The 16,771-nt window shown below is 46.5% G+C and overlaps 1 protein-coding gene across 2 annotated transcripts in view; it reads left to right on the top strand.

The window, feature by feature from the left end:
* ADGRD1 (adhesion G protein-coupled receptor D1) overlaps nucleotides 1-16,771 on the top strand; it is a 143,217-nt gene that overhangs the window by 7,473 nt on the left and 118,973 nt on the right. The window contains exons 3-5 of one of the 2 annotated variants that reach the window (XM_046641203.1): nucleotides 2,670-2,753; nucleotides 4,960-5,055; nucleotides 7,102-7,224. In XM_046641203.1, coding sequence (XP_046497159.1) covers nucleotides 2,670-2,753; nucleotides 4,960-5,055; nucleotides 7,102-7,224 — 303 coding nt within the window. The remainder of the gene's footprint in view (nucleotides 1-2,669; nucleotides 2,754-4,959; nucleotides 5,056-7,101; nucleotides 7,225-16,771) is intronic. The other variant, XM_046641204.1, reaches the window with a different exon arrangement.

Raw genomic sequence — 16,771 nt, 5'->3', positions numbered from 1 at the left:
TGCACAGGTCTTTGATCACACACGCGAGTGTATCCTGGAATAAATTCCTCCGAGTGGAATTATGAGATCTAAGGGAAAGTGCACCTAAAATTTGGGTGGGTCCTGCCACATCGCCCTCCAGAAAGGCTATGCTGATCTGAATCCCACCGAAAAAGGGTAGAGCTTGCCGACTTAGTGTGTCTACTTTTACTTGCCAGTCTGAGCTGTGAGCTGTGATAGGCTAGCTCATTGTAGTTTTAACAGGCTTTTAAAAATTATGAGCAAGGTTGTACGTCTTTGCATATATTTAAAAATAATTTGCATTTATTTTTCTTTGAACTGTCTTTTTATGTCCTTTGCCCCAGTACTCTGTTGGTTTAAATTTTCTTAATAATAGGAGTTTTATTAATATCATAAATTTGTTACATTTCTTTAAAAAGAAATCAGCATATTTCTGCCCTATGCGTTATCTACATATCGTTCCCTGGTTTGATTTAGCTTGATTTATTTTTCTGTACAGAAATTTAAGAAACTTATGTAGTCAAATTTATAACCTGATTTCCTCAGAAGTTTTTATATTTTATTTTATTACGTGTAAACTTTGATCCATCTGGAAATTGCTGTGGTATAAACAGTGAGATGGGGATCTTGATTCTTCGTAGATGGTTAATGGGTTCTAATACCTTTTGTTGAATACCGTTTCTCCTCTAATTTAAAATACCACCTTGATCATAAACTCAGATTTCCCTTGTGCTTGGGAAGGTTCATGGGTTTTGCCCGCTGACCTGTCTGTTCACATGTGGGACCAGGTTGTCTCTGTTCCCGGCTCTGAGATGCATCCTAATAGCTGCTCTTGCTACTCCCCTCACTGTCCTTGCTGTTTCCTCCCCAGATTTTGTTGGTTATTCTTGATTATTTATTTTTCTATGCAAGCTCCATAATCAGCTTTCTCTCACACATAAAACTCTCAGCATTCTTATGACAAATTTCCCGATAGTTGTATATTACCTAAAAGATAGTTGATATTTTTATGATTTTGCATTTTCTTTTCCAGGAATAGGTTAAGCCCTTCATTTATTCAAGGATCCTATTCCATGCCTCAGTATTATTTCATTGTTTTCTTGTTGAGAATTGGGTACAGTTCTTACTCTTTTCTTCTTTAATGTCTTCTCTATCTTGGCCACATTTATAAATGAGAACTTTTCTCCTGTTACTTTTTAGCATTGCGGTTTAAATACAGGGAAGTGACTGACATTTGCATGTTAAATCTGTGTCAGCCTCTTTACTAGATTCTTTCGTTGTTTGTCACAGTTTTTCGTTTAGCAAATTCTTTTCTTGTTGGTAATAGTTGTTCATTTTGATTATCAGGCATACATCATTTGAAAATAATGATCACATTATCTCCTCTTTAAAAATTTTTGTTACTATGAATAACACAAAGATTACTTTATTAAGTTTGACTTTTCTGTGATCTGGCAGACATCTGGGGCCGTTGATGATTATTGAGTCATCTGGACTGTTATTTCCACTTCTGGGAACTAATGGTGGAGAACGAAGCCCAGGGAAGCTTCGTTAGGAGAACGGCTGAGTCTGTGGTGGGGCAGCCCCTCCAGGGCCTGCTCCCTGAGCTCCATTAGGAAGGCGAGAGGGCAGTAAATAAATGAAGCAATTCATATGGCCTGAAGTGGGAAGAGCAGAAGAGACAATAATATATCTGCACAAAATTATGTCTGCTCAAAGAACAAGGATCAGAAAGGAAGTTCTGAAAAGATTTTTAGTATGGAGGCAGCAGAGACAATGGAAAGATCGGGACCAAACCTAGAAATTCTTATATATGAGCATCGCGTCTGAAACCGGCCGGCTGGGTGGTTTCCGAGGAAGCATCTTAGTCCTTGTCTTTACAAATAGGCCACAGTTGTCTTGTAGATTATCGTTAGAATGAAATGAGGAAGGGTTGGTAAAGGCACTCACACAGTGTCTGGCACAATATTGGGATTGGTTTCCTCCTCTTTTTAAGTTGTTCCTACCTAGGGGCCTGCCCAGGGGCGCAGTGGTTAAGTTTGCACCTTCCACTTCTCAGTGGCCCAGGGTTCTCGGGTTCAGATCCCGGGTGTGGACATGGCACCACTTGGCAAGCCATGCTGTGGTAGGCATCCCACGCATAAACTAGAGGAAGATGGGCACGGATGTTAGCTCAGGGCCAGGCTTCCTCAACAAAAAAGGAGGATTGGCAGTAGTTAGCTCAGGGCTAATCTTCCTCAAAAAAAAAAAAGTTGTTCCTACCTGATTTCTTTCTCTTGTCTGATTGCATTGGTATCTCTTCTAGCACAATATTCAGGAATGATGGATAATGGGGGTGCTTGTCTTTTCCTGACAATAATGGGCCTGCTTCTAGTGGGGCACCACAAGGCAGGGTGGCTTTTGTTTTCCTTGGTTAAAAAGTATCTCTCGAGTCCTATTTATCATATTTTATCCTGTTAAGGCAATATTTCTAAATTTTTAGTTTGTTAAGAGTTTTTTCTTAACCAGGAGTGGGGATTGAATTTATTCATATGCCTTTTAATACCCTCTGTGGTCGCTGTGATCTTCACTCTCCCCCAGATCACGATGTAGATGGTAAGTAGTTCTTTGTCTTTACCTCTTTCCTTCCTGAGGCTGATTTAACATTTTTATTCTTTTTTCCCCCCAAGGGTTTGAGGTCTTGGCTTCTGCTTCCCATTACTGGCCGTTGGAAAATGTGGAGGGGATCCATGAGCTTCAGGATACAACTGGAGGTAGACATGTGTGGTGACGATGACTGAGGCAGAGGAGTGGGTGGCTCTGGGGCATCAGGGGCCACCAGGAGAGACAGATGTGAACAGCATCTGCTCTGAAGCCAGGACGATGGGGACTAACAAACATTTGTGTAGCTGCCCTCCAGTCATTGTTGTTGTGAAGTATTTTACAAGAACTTTTATATATTTCTATGATTGAAGGACAGAATTTAGAATTCAAAATATTATTAAAATGCGCATTTTGCCCAGCAACCTTAAAACAGAAGCAGCTGTTTTAAGCTTAAACTGTAGGTGATGGATCTATCTGCGTACGAGTCCAGATGTATGTTTTCTAATTAGGCAAAACTGACATAATCTACATGCCTGTCCAAACAGGGCCCTTTTGAAGCCAGTGCCAAAGGTTGTGGCAACTGAGACTAACCCACATGTTCAGGGGTCGCACGTCACTCAGGAATAGTACCCCAGCTGCCAGTCAGCTTCCCTGCTCATCACGGCAGCGCCCCTTTGAAAAGACCAAACATCACCTCAGATGCTTCCCATGGTCCCCAATTCCATGAAACTAGAGTCCCTAACTGACTCAGTTCTGACATTTGCCAGAAGGAGTTTAACCCTCAGCTTTCCCTGAACACTTCTTTTCCATTCTAATAAGAACCTTCTTAAAAGTATTAATTTCGAGTGATGGCGATGCTTTAACATTTTATTTCCTTTTTGCTCTGAGTTATGTCAAGCGGCTGATGTATACAGTGAGGGGTTTCCCGCACAGCCGTCCCAGCACACGCTCAAACCGTGTCTGTAGCGGTATCTGTGGGACGAAGTCCTTTAGAAACCCTGCATGTTGCTGATCACTCTGCTTCCCACACCAGCACCCTGGCATTTTCCTTATTCTTGTGACTTCATGTGCGGCCATAAATTGCCACTTCAGATTCTAGAACGTTTCCCTTAAAATCTGCAAAATGAGAAGCATTACAGCTGGTCTGTGCTGCTGGGGGCCTTAGAGGGGCTTCCCCGGGGGTGCTGTCTGGTGTGCAATGCCCTTCTCCCTCTGTCAGCGTCACCTCCTGCTCGCCTGCGTAGCTGGTGGTGACGGTGACCACAATTGAAAACCGTCTTAAAGCTCCACATTTTCTCCAAACAGTCAGCCCTGCAGGGAGGAACAACATCCCTGTGGAAGCTGATTATAGGCCCAGCTCGGGTTACAGTGAACTGCCTCTCCTGGTTATAATCTAGCTTTCTTTTCTCAGGGCCTTTATTTTAAAGCCTTGGAAAGGGGATCATTCCACCAAGTGGAAATACATTTCAAAATAGTTCATTGTTTAGGGCACAGACACTAACATTTTAGGAGTTCTTTTAAACGAGAGGATGAATAACCATCACTGGATTTCTCTCCTCACGCCCTCAATTCAACTCATGGTTGTGATTAAACCAGTGACATGCTGGTTGAGGATCTTTACTGATGAAAAATTCTTCTTATAAGATGATATAATTACTCAGATACAATTACATTGTGGTCGAATTTTGTTCTCCCAATGTACTCATTTCCCAGAAAACTCTAACTATATTAACTTTTGTCCCAAACACCCGAACAGTAGAGGTTTCACTGCTCTTTTCTGTTGGATCCACGCTTTATGGTATAATGCTATGCTGGTCTATTTCAATTCGATTACAGCCTTCTTAAGAAAAAAAAGAGGATCGACTCCATGAGCACATGCTGCTGCTGGAGACAGTGGAGCAGCTCTGGGAGTTGTTTCGTGGATGTGCAGCTGTGTTATTTGTTGCTGAATTCTCTGTCGTTTCGTCCATTTGTTATCATATCATGGAGTTGTTTTCACGCTGTGTTTCTGTGTCATCAGTTCTCGTGACATCACAACCATTAATCCTTTTGTTAAGGCTATTTTATGGCCAAGTTCAATTTCATATCTCTCAACTAAGTATCTGGAGGGGAGCTGGAGCCAGCAAATTGGAACTGACGTGTGTGGCCAAATTCAAATCACGCCCTAGCTTGGAGACTGAACGGGGCCACTGGAGTTGACCATGAGGTTGACTGAGGGGATGGAGGTCGGAGGGAGGTGAGGTCAGAAGAGAAAATCCGAGATGCTCATTGGATGAGAGGAACGCTTCTTGCTGCATGTTGAGTTGAGAGATATGTTGGTTCCATTTGTTTTGTGTCACTCATTTGTTGTGCTTTTTCTTTTGTCGTTCCACCCAGCGTTGCGAACCCACAACCTCACTGTGCTTCCTTCCCATAATTCTACCTTTGTGTATACCAATGACTCTGCCTACTCAAATTTCTCTGCGACTGTAGGTGAGCACTTGTGTGTTTCTGTTCTGTGTTCTGTCGAGTTGGGATCTACAATGAATTTAAAGGCCAGTTCACTTTGTTCTTCCATAAATTCACTCATCTTGGCTAGAAAATGAGCAGATGTGCAAGAAAACCGCGAAGATCCAGGGTATTGAAATAACTACTTCGAGTTAGGTCTGAGGAAGTGTCACTGAGGCCAGTATGTTAGGGGGTGCAAATGAGCTTTCACGCCACCAGGATCTTCCAAACGAGCTGCTTCTTTCCAGAACAAAACACACAGAAGATGAGACATTTTCTAAAAATAGAAATTGTTTGAATTTTTAAATGGATTATATTCTTCAGGAGAGGAAAAGCATGCCCTTTGAATGGAAAGTTAAAGTTGATTTAAAAATACCTCATCAAAAATTTGATCTCTTACAAATATTAAAATCAGCGTTTCTTCTGTAGCTGGAATTTTTTGGTAATCATTAGAAGCTGTTTTATAAAACACACACTCACAAGAGTCATGGTTAAATTATTATCTTATTTAATAACCCCCAGAGCCCATATGGTTCCTATTTTCCCTACGTGGCTCAAAGCAAAAGGGACGGTAGCGATTGTGGCTGCTATCAGAGCAGCACAGAGAGTCATTTCAGATCACTTAGGTGACATTCCTTGATCTTCTTTCAACACAGAACCTGATTGCTTCAACTGTGAAATGTTTGGCTTCCAAAATTAATTTTTCCAATCAAGCAATCTGGTTTAGGGGTTTATACAGCCTAACTCAATTATGCAACTGCTAGTTGTCCATTTAATTTTGTAATATATGGATTCCCCCAGCAATAAATGAGATAGAAAAAAAGTATGGCGTTTGCAAACAGTGAGGAGGCACACTGGAACCTTCGAGCCGGTTCTCCACATGGCTGTGGTTGCTGGACAACCCGAGCTGGCGTAGTGGTCAGGTCGGAGGACCCCACCAGCTCTTCTGCACACCTTCAGCTGGTGGAAGCCCCAGGCACGTGCCCACACGGCAGAGAAGGTATCTAGGCGACTTTGACCCCAGTTAACAATAAATTCCTAATCACTTTTGGTTTTTATAGTCTCCACTTATCAATTCTGTAAACCATTTACCTCACACTCACACCATCAGGTACATCTGCTATAGGAATAGAACAAAACAAAATGATGACAGAGTGTGTCCCAGCCAGGACTCGCCGCCCTCAGTCTTATCGCTGGCAGGCTCCTCAGGGACGATCTGAAACGTAACTCTGCATTTTCCTCCTAGAGTCTGAAAATAGATTCTTTTAAAATCGTGAGGGACCGGCCCGGTGGCACAGCGGTTAAGTTCGCACGTTCCGCTTCTCAGCGGCCTGGGGTTTGCCAGTTGGGATCCTGGGTGCGGACTTGGCACCGCTTGGCATGCCATGCTGTGGTAGGCGTCCCACATATAAAGTAGAGGAAGATGGGCACGAATGTTAGCTCAGGGCCAGGCTTCCTCAGCAAAAAAGAGGAGGATTGGCAATAGTCAGCTCAGGGCTAATCTTCCTCAAAAAAAAAAAAAAAAAAAATCATGGGTCCCCATGTCTAGGATTTGGGGCTTTCAATTAGGACTCAAAAGGAGAGGGAGTTCAGCTGTAGTTTATGTTCAAACTTGTATCCAGCTGTTTTGCTGGAAAGTTCAGTGTGAAGATGGCAGTGGGGAGGCCTCATGGAGCACGGAGACGGAATTAAAGCTTAGGACAGTAAGGGATTATAATCACATCGCTGCTGGTAACTCAACTGTTGGTAAATATAATAATTATGTTATCATTATAGTATTCTTTGTATTATACAGTAATATAATACTAATTAATGATAAAATAATAATATGATAAAATATTAATTTAATATTTAACATTCACAACTTATACATTGCTTATAATTTAGTTAATAATTAAATATCAAATATAAATGTATTGTAAATATCAATAATACAGTGTATTTATATATAAGTTTGTAAGTCTGACACGTCTTTAGACTTTTAATCTCATAAGATTATTAACACACGATGCTGTCATTCTTCGTCCTCAGATATCGTAGAAGGAAAGGTCAACAAGGGCATTTACTTCAAAGAAGAGAAAGGAGTCACACTGCTGTATTACAGCCGGTACAACGCCTCCTGCCTCAGCAACCCCGCCCAGTGCGGCCCTGAGGGTGAGTGCGCGCCCGCTGGGGTTCTTTCCAATGCGTTTCGCTGGCACCTGCTCCTCCCGCCCTGGCGGATGTGAATGTGAAGTTCTGCTCAGGTGCAGAATGCTTGTAAATGCCACCCATGGGTCTGAGGGCAGGCAAGAGATGGGATGCAGGCACCCAGCACCCTAACAGGAGACTTGCTCTGGAGACTAAGAATTAAAACACTGTCTTTGAGATCAAAATATTTAATCTCGTAAAGCAAAGTAAAAAAAAAACCTCCCTAAAAAACCGACACAGTGCTGTCACGTGGGACGTGGCCGGGGCTGTGGCGTGTGTGGGAAGTGAATTGATGGTGTGGCTCCTGCGCTGTTATTTCTGGCCGCGGGGTGTGGACGACGGGTCTGGGCAGGGCAGGCCTTTTAAGGCTGGCGCCACGGCTTTGCTTCCTTCGCGGCCCTTGAGCCTGGGGGTCGGTGGAGAGAGCTGCCCTGGCAAGTGCTTTCCTCCTGTGCTTGGAATAAAACCATGGATGCAACAAATACATGCAAGAGACGAGTTAGGAATCTATTCCTTTTTTTTTTTTGCTGTGGAAAGTAACTTGCGCTCTAGTATCTGAACTTCAAACCGTGGACATCTGAGCCACATTTCAAAACTTTCTGGGAAATTGTACTCTGCTGTCCAAATCGGCCTCAAGCCTTCCAGTTCCATTATTGTAAGCAAAATTAAAAATTTTATTTCTAGGAAAAATAAAGTTTAATGTAAGCCTTTCTGAAAGCTCAAAGGGGTTTTGGACATCCTTCAAAACATCATGGTGATGAATTCATTGTACACGACTCTGGGACTCAGGGACTAAATCCCAAAAAAATAAATAAAAGTTTTGCAAGCCGAAAACATGTGGGAGGGTACGTTTTGGACTTTGCGGAACCCAGAATTTTAAGAAATGGTTTTGAGGTCCAAAACCACGGCCAGGTTTATAAATCCGTCGTTTGAGCTGTTCCCGAGTTCAAGCAGTCCTGTAAACACACCAGACTTGTTTACTCCTCTAAATTAAAAACAATCCCGCCTCAGCGGCAGGGACCGAGGGAACCCGGGGGCAGTGGGGCCCGGGCCTCGCCCTTCCCACCTCGGCTCAGGGAGGCACGGGAGTCTCAGCGTGGGTTTCGCTTGAGACTCCGGGGATTGCTTCTCTTCCGAGGAAAGGTGTCTCCACAGTTTGGCTACGGACTGAAGTGTATTTCATGTGGGATACGAATGGCGAAGGTCTCAGAGATGCCAAGGATTGGGGACTGTCCTGGATCACCAGCCTTTGGGGGTGACAGTGATGAGCCCAGTGGGGAAGCATGGCTATTGGAAATCAGAGCTATCAGAAAGTTCTACCTGAACTCAGAGATCACAGCCTGGAGCCTCTGTGCTGCCTGGGCCTGCGGCTGTGCTTGGTTTGGCAGGCATCGAGTTAAAAATTTTCAATTAGCTACCAACATAGAAAAAATAGAAACGTTTCCCATATAGGTAAGGATTTCTGGATTCTCTCGAGAAATCCGCCCCACCCCCCCATTGGGCGGAACAACAGTGGTGACCCCATCATAATGGACATTGACCCTTCGGGCCAGCATGGCCTTCTCCACCCTTTCAATCTAGAGCCAGTGGGACACAAGGCACTTTAACAGCTTGGGATCCCGGGTCAGACGGCCAGCATTCCAGTCCTTTCTATGGTGACCTTGGCCACTGCTTAAGCTCTGAGTCCACGTTCCTTATCTGTAACATGGGTCAATAAAAGTGCCTTCCTCGTGCAGTTGTTGTGAAAACTAGAAGAACTAATGTATTCCTGGCACGGGTTGGCCCCGCTATTGAGAGGCCACGTGGGTTGATAACCCCTGTGTGTGTCTCCACACTTCTCTTCTCTCACTGGGATATTGTCCTAAGGAGAATACCAGTTTGCCCGCTTTGAGACTGACCCTCTGACAGGGGCTGACCTGGTTGGACTAATCGTGATAATGACCCTCAATTGTTAAGGGCTTACTAGATGACAATTGCTATCTAATCCCATTACGTGGATTAACTCACATCATTCTCAGAAAAAACAAGACCGACAGCAGCTTAGGGCGGTAGAAAGAGCTGTGAACTTTGGCTTCATGGGAAGGTCTGTCCAGCATTTTCCAAATTAACATCTATGTCACACATGAAGGATGTGAGATGATTTCAGGGGCATGTGGAACAATTACAAAATTAATGGTTCTGTTTTTATTTTAACACAAATAGCTCATCACAAATGTGTTTTCATAGATATTATTTAGGACAGGACTTCAGTAAGTGGTAAGCTTTAAAAATGGGTTGACTTAAAGGCAGTGTTTCGTAATAATAATATAGGTGGTATTTATATACGATGAAAATTGTGAGGGATTAAAATGCAGGAAACATTGAATTATCCTTCTTAGACACATTGATCTCCTCTACATTTTTTTTTTAGTGGTGATGGTGGACACAAACTTATAACCCATTATTAAAAAAATAAAACCAACATTTGAATAAAGAGAGAGATGCTCCCCACCCCCAGTCCAAAAGATCAACTGTTTTCATATTTCTTAGCTCCAAATTCTCTTGTGGTCTCTGTTCATATTTTCAGCTGATTTTTTTTTTAAAGATTGGCACCTGAGCTAACTGTTGCCAATCTTATTTTTTTCCCCCCCTGCTTTTTCTCCCCCAATCCCCTCAGCACATAGTGGTATATTTTAGTTGTCAGTCTTCCTAGTTGTGGCATGTGGGACCCTGCCTCAGCGTGGTCTGATGAGCGGTGCCGTGTCCACGCCCAGGATCCAAACCGGTGAAACTCTGGGGCGCTGAAGGTGGAGCGTGCGAACTGAAACACTCGGCCACGGGACCAGCCCCTCAGCTGATTTTTTAAAGAAAGAAATGTTTTAGGAGACAAAGTTGGACTTTGAGCTTTTCAAAAAGGAATAAAACATCTGAGCAATAGCTGTCTCCCTCTCAGTTCTCAGATAGAAAATGGAATCTTCTTCCTCTGCCAGACCACCCACTCCCAGCTCTTCCGCTGCCGTCTTTCCTTGCCCAGAGCTTTTCTCCACCTGCTTTTCCACCTTCCTTCATTTCCGTGAGCTGACTGTGGTTCTTGCCTTTTGGCAAATGGTTCCTTCTGGGGAAGCGTTCTCATGCACACTGGGTACAAATGCAGGAAGCTTTTGAGTGAAAAAGGCTGTTTGGATGTCTGGCCATTCTTGAACATTAACACAATCAGTGTGCCTTAAATACCAAGATGTCTGTCCCTCAGCTCCCACGACCAGTGAGCACAAAGTGGGGAAACTCAAAGTAGGAAGGACCCCTCCCTGGAAAGTTCTAGCACCTTCTTCACTCACCTTGTAGACCGTGAGGGCTCAGCTCCAGTGTTTCGTTTGCAAGGACGAGCTGCAGACCAGGGGAGTTCCTCTGTCTGCTCTCGAAGCTCCCTGCTCACTCCTCTCTGCACCGGCAGCATCAGTGAAGGCCTGCGGGCATTGCCCGTCTTCCTTACTCAGCCTGTAGCTTCGCGAGGACAGGGACCACTTCTGTCCTGGTCATTGCTGTCGTTTCTGGGATGAAAATCAGCACTATAGATGCTCAATACGTATCTATTGAACCGATCCGTCTATCAAACTATCTTTCTGAAGCTTAAATCCCTTTGACTTCTTCCCCATCAAGAGTTTGATGAGGCACTCACCATTGCTAAAGGGGCCCATTCCATTTTTGCACTCCTTTGACGTTTAGAAAGTTATTTCTGATATTGGACTAAATTCTATTGTGAGTAACTCCCACCCATTACTTCTCATTCTGCTTCGGCTCGTCTTGGGAAGATAGGCTTCCTGTGTCACTCCCGCCTTTACCTTTCCTCCCTCGGTAAATGCGCTTCGTTGTTCCTCTCGTGCGTTGGAACTTCCACTGCCTATAGACTCCGAGAAGGCTCTGCAACAGCAGCTGGAAAATCTCACTGTTCACGTTCTCTTCCTCTCAGCTTTGATACGACTTTTTTACCCTTTGCATTAGGTTACTAAATTCAAAAAGCTGTCAACAAAATGCTAACATATTTGCAGGATTGAGTTTCAGGATAGAAATTTCCAGAGGGGTCTGGCAGATACAGGCTGGGCATGGATCCAGCTGCTGTGTTCTTCCGATCTGGGGTTACGGGGACATTGGAAAGCATGGTGGAGCAGATGGCCTCAGAGAAGTATTCATTCAGCACACTCATTTTACAGATGGGGAAACTGAGGCCCAGAGGAGAGCAAGACATGTCTAGAGATACACAGTGACTTACTGCAGTGTGTCCCAGAGGATCATTTACGCACCGTGGGCAGCAGAGTCAGCTACAGAGATCACTGAAAACAGAAGTTCACGGGCTCCACCCCAGGACCTACTGACTCCAGATCTCCACGGGCGAGGCTGGGAATCTGTTTTTTTGGCAAGGCCTTCCAGGTGGTCCTCACGGACCGCATCTCAAAACTGGCCAGGGCTGACTCTGTCCCACAAATGGGTTTTGTTTGGGGGCGTTACGTTGGTTCTCTCAGTTTTTGTCCTTTCACCAGCTTTCTAACTTGTTTCAGTGGGATGAGTGGATCCAAACATCCTAGCTCACTACGTTTCCAGAAACAGAGCCTCTTATAGTATTTAAAGGGTCTTTTTCAAAGTTAATATCCAATTCATATGAGAAAATATCATCCCCCAAAATCTACACTTCTGACTTTTCTTAATAAAAAGGGAACCCAGCAATATTGCCTGCCCACAGGCAGCAGTTGGTTAGAGCCGAGGGGTGACTTCCCTTTGGAAAGGTCTGATAGTCGCCTTTCCACAGTCTCCACCACTCTCTAGTGCCTCGCCTGCAGAGACTGAAGGCCAGTTGCCAGTCACCGTGATGGCTTGCATTGTCCTCTCTTAAAGAGCAGTGAGAAGAGAAGCAGGAGCCATTTCTCATCCGCGTGTCTTCTATCAGATGGGGCAATGACAGACAGTCCTGCTGCCCGGTATTTCAGGAGGAGGTAGGCGAGAGCCTTTTTGGGGGTGGGTGGAAATGAGTATTTGATATACAAAAGGCTTGATCTGCGAGAGGGTGTGTGAGTGCACGTTCCCTGCCTTCATGAAGCCGCGTGGCTGTGTCACTCAGGACACGGTCTTCCTGGCCGGATGCCCTCTGAGTGCACTGCCTCTGTGGTCACACTGAAGTCTAGATACACTACCCCGTGTGTCTCTCCCACGCGTTTCATACATCACACGTCTCCTACCATTTCCCACAGATATGGCTGAAGACGGAAATCCTCATCGCCCACCAGGGTCTTTTCTGTTACCCAGATTCTCCATCACTGTGACTTTCGGTTCTTCTTCCCTCCATATTTCGCTCTTTGCTGTATTGTTTCTCCCACCTAATGTGATTGTCACTTCCTCATCTTCTAATCATGGAGCTGGAAAAAACAGTCTAAGGATTGTTTTTTAATGTTGAAGCTTCACCATCTCCACAGCTCGTCTTTGTCAAGTCGAAACCAGATGTTGTTAGAGAAGGCAATTGGCTCTGGGCCATGGAGTTGATACCTTTTAACTTTTCTACTTTAAGAGTAAGGTCTACTTTCTTGACAGTCGACCCTACATAGCCCAGCTTTGTGCTCCTCAATTGTTACGTGATTTTTGGGATGAATAAGAAAGTCTTTTGAGCCGTTCTCCTCATGTTTTTCAGCTCCTGGCTCTGCACAGTTTGACAACAGATGATAGTAGATCGCTTGGAAATTGTACCAAGGAAGCTTGTATGGCCAGACATAATTCTGTCCTCACTGTCCTAATGTGAGGACATTAAAATCGCGTGTCAGCCCCTTAACTCAACTTACGCAACACAGACTATCAGACAGCAGTGCAGGATGGTGTTTATGCCAAGGAATAAGTCCAAGGGTGGGTTATTTACTTTAATTGGTTCAGGTTGAGTGATGCAATTATCTAAATTTCCAATAATGGTAGGATGTTTTTTAAGACTAGTGATTCTTAAATTTTACTCATTTTTAAACCCCTTTTATAATTTTTTACCATATACCTTTACTACTTGAACTATTATAATACTCAGTATTTTTCTTTAAATTTTACCCACTTAGATTTAATCGAAAGGGAAACTTTCTGTCACTCCCATGAATCAAAACCAATAATAATTCCCATAAGTAGGAGACACCTGTGTTATCGAATTCTCCCTGGGGATCATTGCCCCCCAAAGGCTAAATTTGAGATGTGGCATTTTTTTGTTAAAATGGGGATGAGCAACTGCAGCTATGTATAAATGGACTTTCTGCTGTCACCATCAGAAGAACTGAGACAATTGAGAAGGGAAGAAGCTTCTTATATATGAGTTGTGTTAGAAAAAGGCACGTCCGTGTGCTAAAATTCTCCTGTAAAAGTGTCCAAGACCACAGGATGAGTTATCGACTCAAAAATTTGTGGGTAGAAACTGACCTATCAGCCAGCACTAGGCTGACACGCAGGAGTAGAGGTTACATTATAGTATCTGACAAAGTCAGAGTTTGGGACCTGAGGCAGCAACCTTGCTGGCTGGCTGCCACTAGGCATCTGGCACCTTTCTCTGTAGGCAGAACGCCTGCGTCTCCCACCCTCGCTTCGCTCCCCACTGAGTTCTTCTGAGGTCGCTTGCCAGGTGGCTGTCCCGCATCGAGGAGGCTCAGCTCAGAGCCTGCATGCTCGCTTCTCGTCTCCTGCCCAGCGCCCTACTGCGTGGAAAACCCCCTCAGAATCCTACAGTTGGGAGATTCCCTTGACATCCTCTACTCATTTTACAAATAAAGAAACCAAGGCCCCAATTCTGGGAAGCCTCTCTTAGCCAAAGCTGGGAGAACGCCTGACTTCCCTGACCGAGACGTCCTGTGCAATTGGCAGTTGAAGCAGCCAGTTCAGATTAGAGGCCTGCCCGACCTAGCTGAGTCTCTTCTTTTCTTTCGAAAAGCCTTTTTACTTAGAGATAATTGTAGATTAGCGTGCAGTTGTGAAAAATAAGACGCAGAGATCCCACGCACCCTTTACCCAGTTTGCAGATGTGACTGAGTCAAGGATCTCGAGCGGGGAGAAAGCTGGATCATCTGTGTGGGGCCAGTGTCATCACGGGGGTCCTTGGCAGGGGGGTAGAAGGGCAGAGTCAGTTGCACACGGAGGAAGGGCTACTGCGAGCCAAAGAGCACAGAGCTTCTAGAAGCCGGAAAAGGGAAGGAGCAGATTCTCCCCAGAGCCTCCTGGGGGGTGCGGCCGCCACACCTTGAGGGAGCCGGTGCCTGCTCCCTTCAGAACCGTGGGAGAGGAGTTTGTGTGGGGGCACCGCCGTCCATCTGGGCGGGGACTCGTCGCGGCTGCCGGGGGAAGCCAACGCTGAGGGGCAGGCCGGGCCTCCCCTCGAACCTCGACCGAGCCAGCGGCCACTGCGCCCGGCCCACGCCCACCACACGTGCCGACTTTTCTGCTTCTCTTTCTCCGGCCTCACCATATCTTGCCACAAAACTGACGTCGAGTCGGTTCCTTGAATCTGAGCATCACCCCATCTCCTTCCCATCGCAGTTCCAAAGTGACTGGCCCCGGGAAGCCTCTCCTGACCTCCAGGGCAGACGGCGCCCTGTCGCTCACTAACGGTCTCCTTCTTATCACAGTGTCGCTGCAGGACTCCTGTGTGACCGCTGCCCTGCCTGATAGTCCCAGTAGCCCAGGGACCTTGGGTCTCTTCACCTTTCTGTCTCCAGACCCTCGCTTATGGACTTTGATGCGTGCTAGCCACTAAGTAAATGTTTGTTGAACGAATGAATGAATGAATGAGGGTGTTGCTATGGACTGAATGTGGTGTCCCCCCCAGACTCCTATTTTGAAACCCTCTCTCTGATGTGATGAGTTTATGTGGGGCCTTTGGGAGGTGGCGAGGATTAGATGAGGTCATGAGGGTGGGGCCCCGTGATGGGAGCGACGTCCTCGTAAGAGGAAGGGACAGGGGCTCTCTCTCTCTGTGTGCACATACCAAGGAAGGCCATGTGAGGACATAACCAGGAGGGGGGTTCTCACCGAGAGCCCGAGCAGGCCGGCGCCCTGACCACAGACTTCCAGGCTGAGAACTGTGAGAAATAAGGGTCGTTGTTCGGGCCACCAGGCTGCTTGTTCCATTACAGCAGCCTGAGCTGACCGGGATGGGTGTTAGCCAAGCCCAAAACTTAGCCCTGAACTGAAACTGATGGCACTGGTTTTGATGCCCTCAGTTTCCCATTCTAGAACCTTCTTGAGCCTGCTCTTTTGACTCGGGGTGATTCTCATGGGAACTTGCTTTCAGCTGGCTGTCGTGGTGGAAAGTTGTGGACAGGCTCGTCTCCTGTTGTCATCACGTTGCGGGTGGACACCTGTCCCACAGAGGCCTAGGGCTACGCCTGGCTGGAACCAGGCAGGTTTGTAAGCAGAAGAGGCTGGAGGGTCTGCTTGTTCTCCCTCCTGGATGCACATAGCCTCCCAGAACCCTCTACCCAGAGCAGGCAGGCAGGAGGGAGGGAGCCACGTGCACCTCCTTGTGGCGGCCTTTGTGGGGACTCAGGATCAGGAAGGGAACTCATCCTCTGGTGATCGCCCAATGACAGCTGAAGAGTTGTAAGCAACAGAAACTCAACTGGGCTTAAGCAAAAAGGGGAACTCCTGGCTGGTGGGCCTGAATGGCTTCAGGTAAGATTGTGTCTGGTTATCTACTGCCGTGCTACAAACACGTCCCAAACTCAGCAACGCACTGCGCAGTTAGTATGATCTTTCACAGCTCTCTGGGCTGGCTGGGCGCAGCTGGGCAGTTCCTGCTGGGGCTCTCGGGCAGCTGCAGTACCAGCTGCCGAGCCTGGAGGCGTCTGAAGGCTCACCTGCGCAGGGTGCCCGAGCACCTTCGGGCACCGCTCGCTCCTCTGGCTGGTTCCTCTCTCCAGCGGCATAGCCTGGCCTTCGTCCACGTTGGCCTGGAGCTCCAAGGGGCAGACAGCAGGGGCGAATGGGCAGTCAGTGACTGCTCCTGCAACTCGGCCAGTGTCGCTTCTGCTCTGTCCTCTTGGTCAGGTCAGGCAGAGGGCAGCTGGAGGAGTGGGCCCTGGGTCTTGATGAAGATGGGCAAGGTCATGGCGTGAAAGTAGACAGGACGGGAGGTGCTGTGACTTCTTTGGAAAATACGGTCTGCCACAAGCTGGGCCCAGGTGCTCAGACGCTGTCATCGGAGCTTTGTATGTCTCCGTTGCTCTGCCTCCATTCTCAAGAAGGCTTTCCAGGTGTGAGAGCAACGGTGGTCCAGAAGCTGCGGGTTGCCATTTTATCAGCTGAGCCTGGCCACCCCTGAACCGTCACTGTGATTCTGGTCGGGCCAGCCTGCGTTAGCCTGGGGTGAGTGGTCGGCCCCACCTAAACTCGAGGGAATGAGAGCGGGGTGGATGGTTCTCCCAAGGAACCTGGGGCTGCTGCTCCCGGGTGAGGGAGGATGGGTGGCTGGGCAGCGACAACACCTGCAGGTCGCCTCCTCTGACTTGCTCCTGCTCTGGTCCACTTTGAA

The sequence above is a fragment of the Equus quagga genome, chromosome 15 (genome assembly GCF_021613505.1).
Source record: "Equus quagga isolate Etosha38 chromosome 15, UCLA_HA_Equagga_1.0, whole genome shotgun sequence".
Taxonomy (NCBI): Eukaryota; Metazoa; Chordata; class Mammalia; order Perissodactyla; family Equidae; genus Equus; species Equus quagga.
Note: the sequence above shows the minus strand (reverse complement) of the source record. Positions and strands in the feature narration are given on the sequence as shown.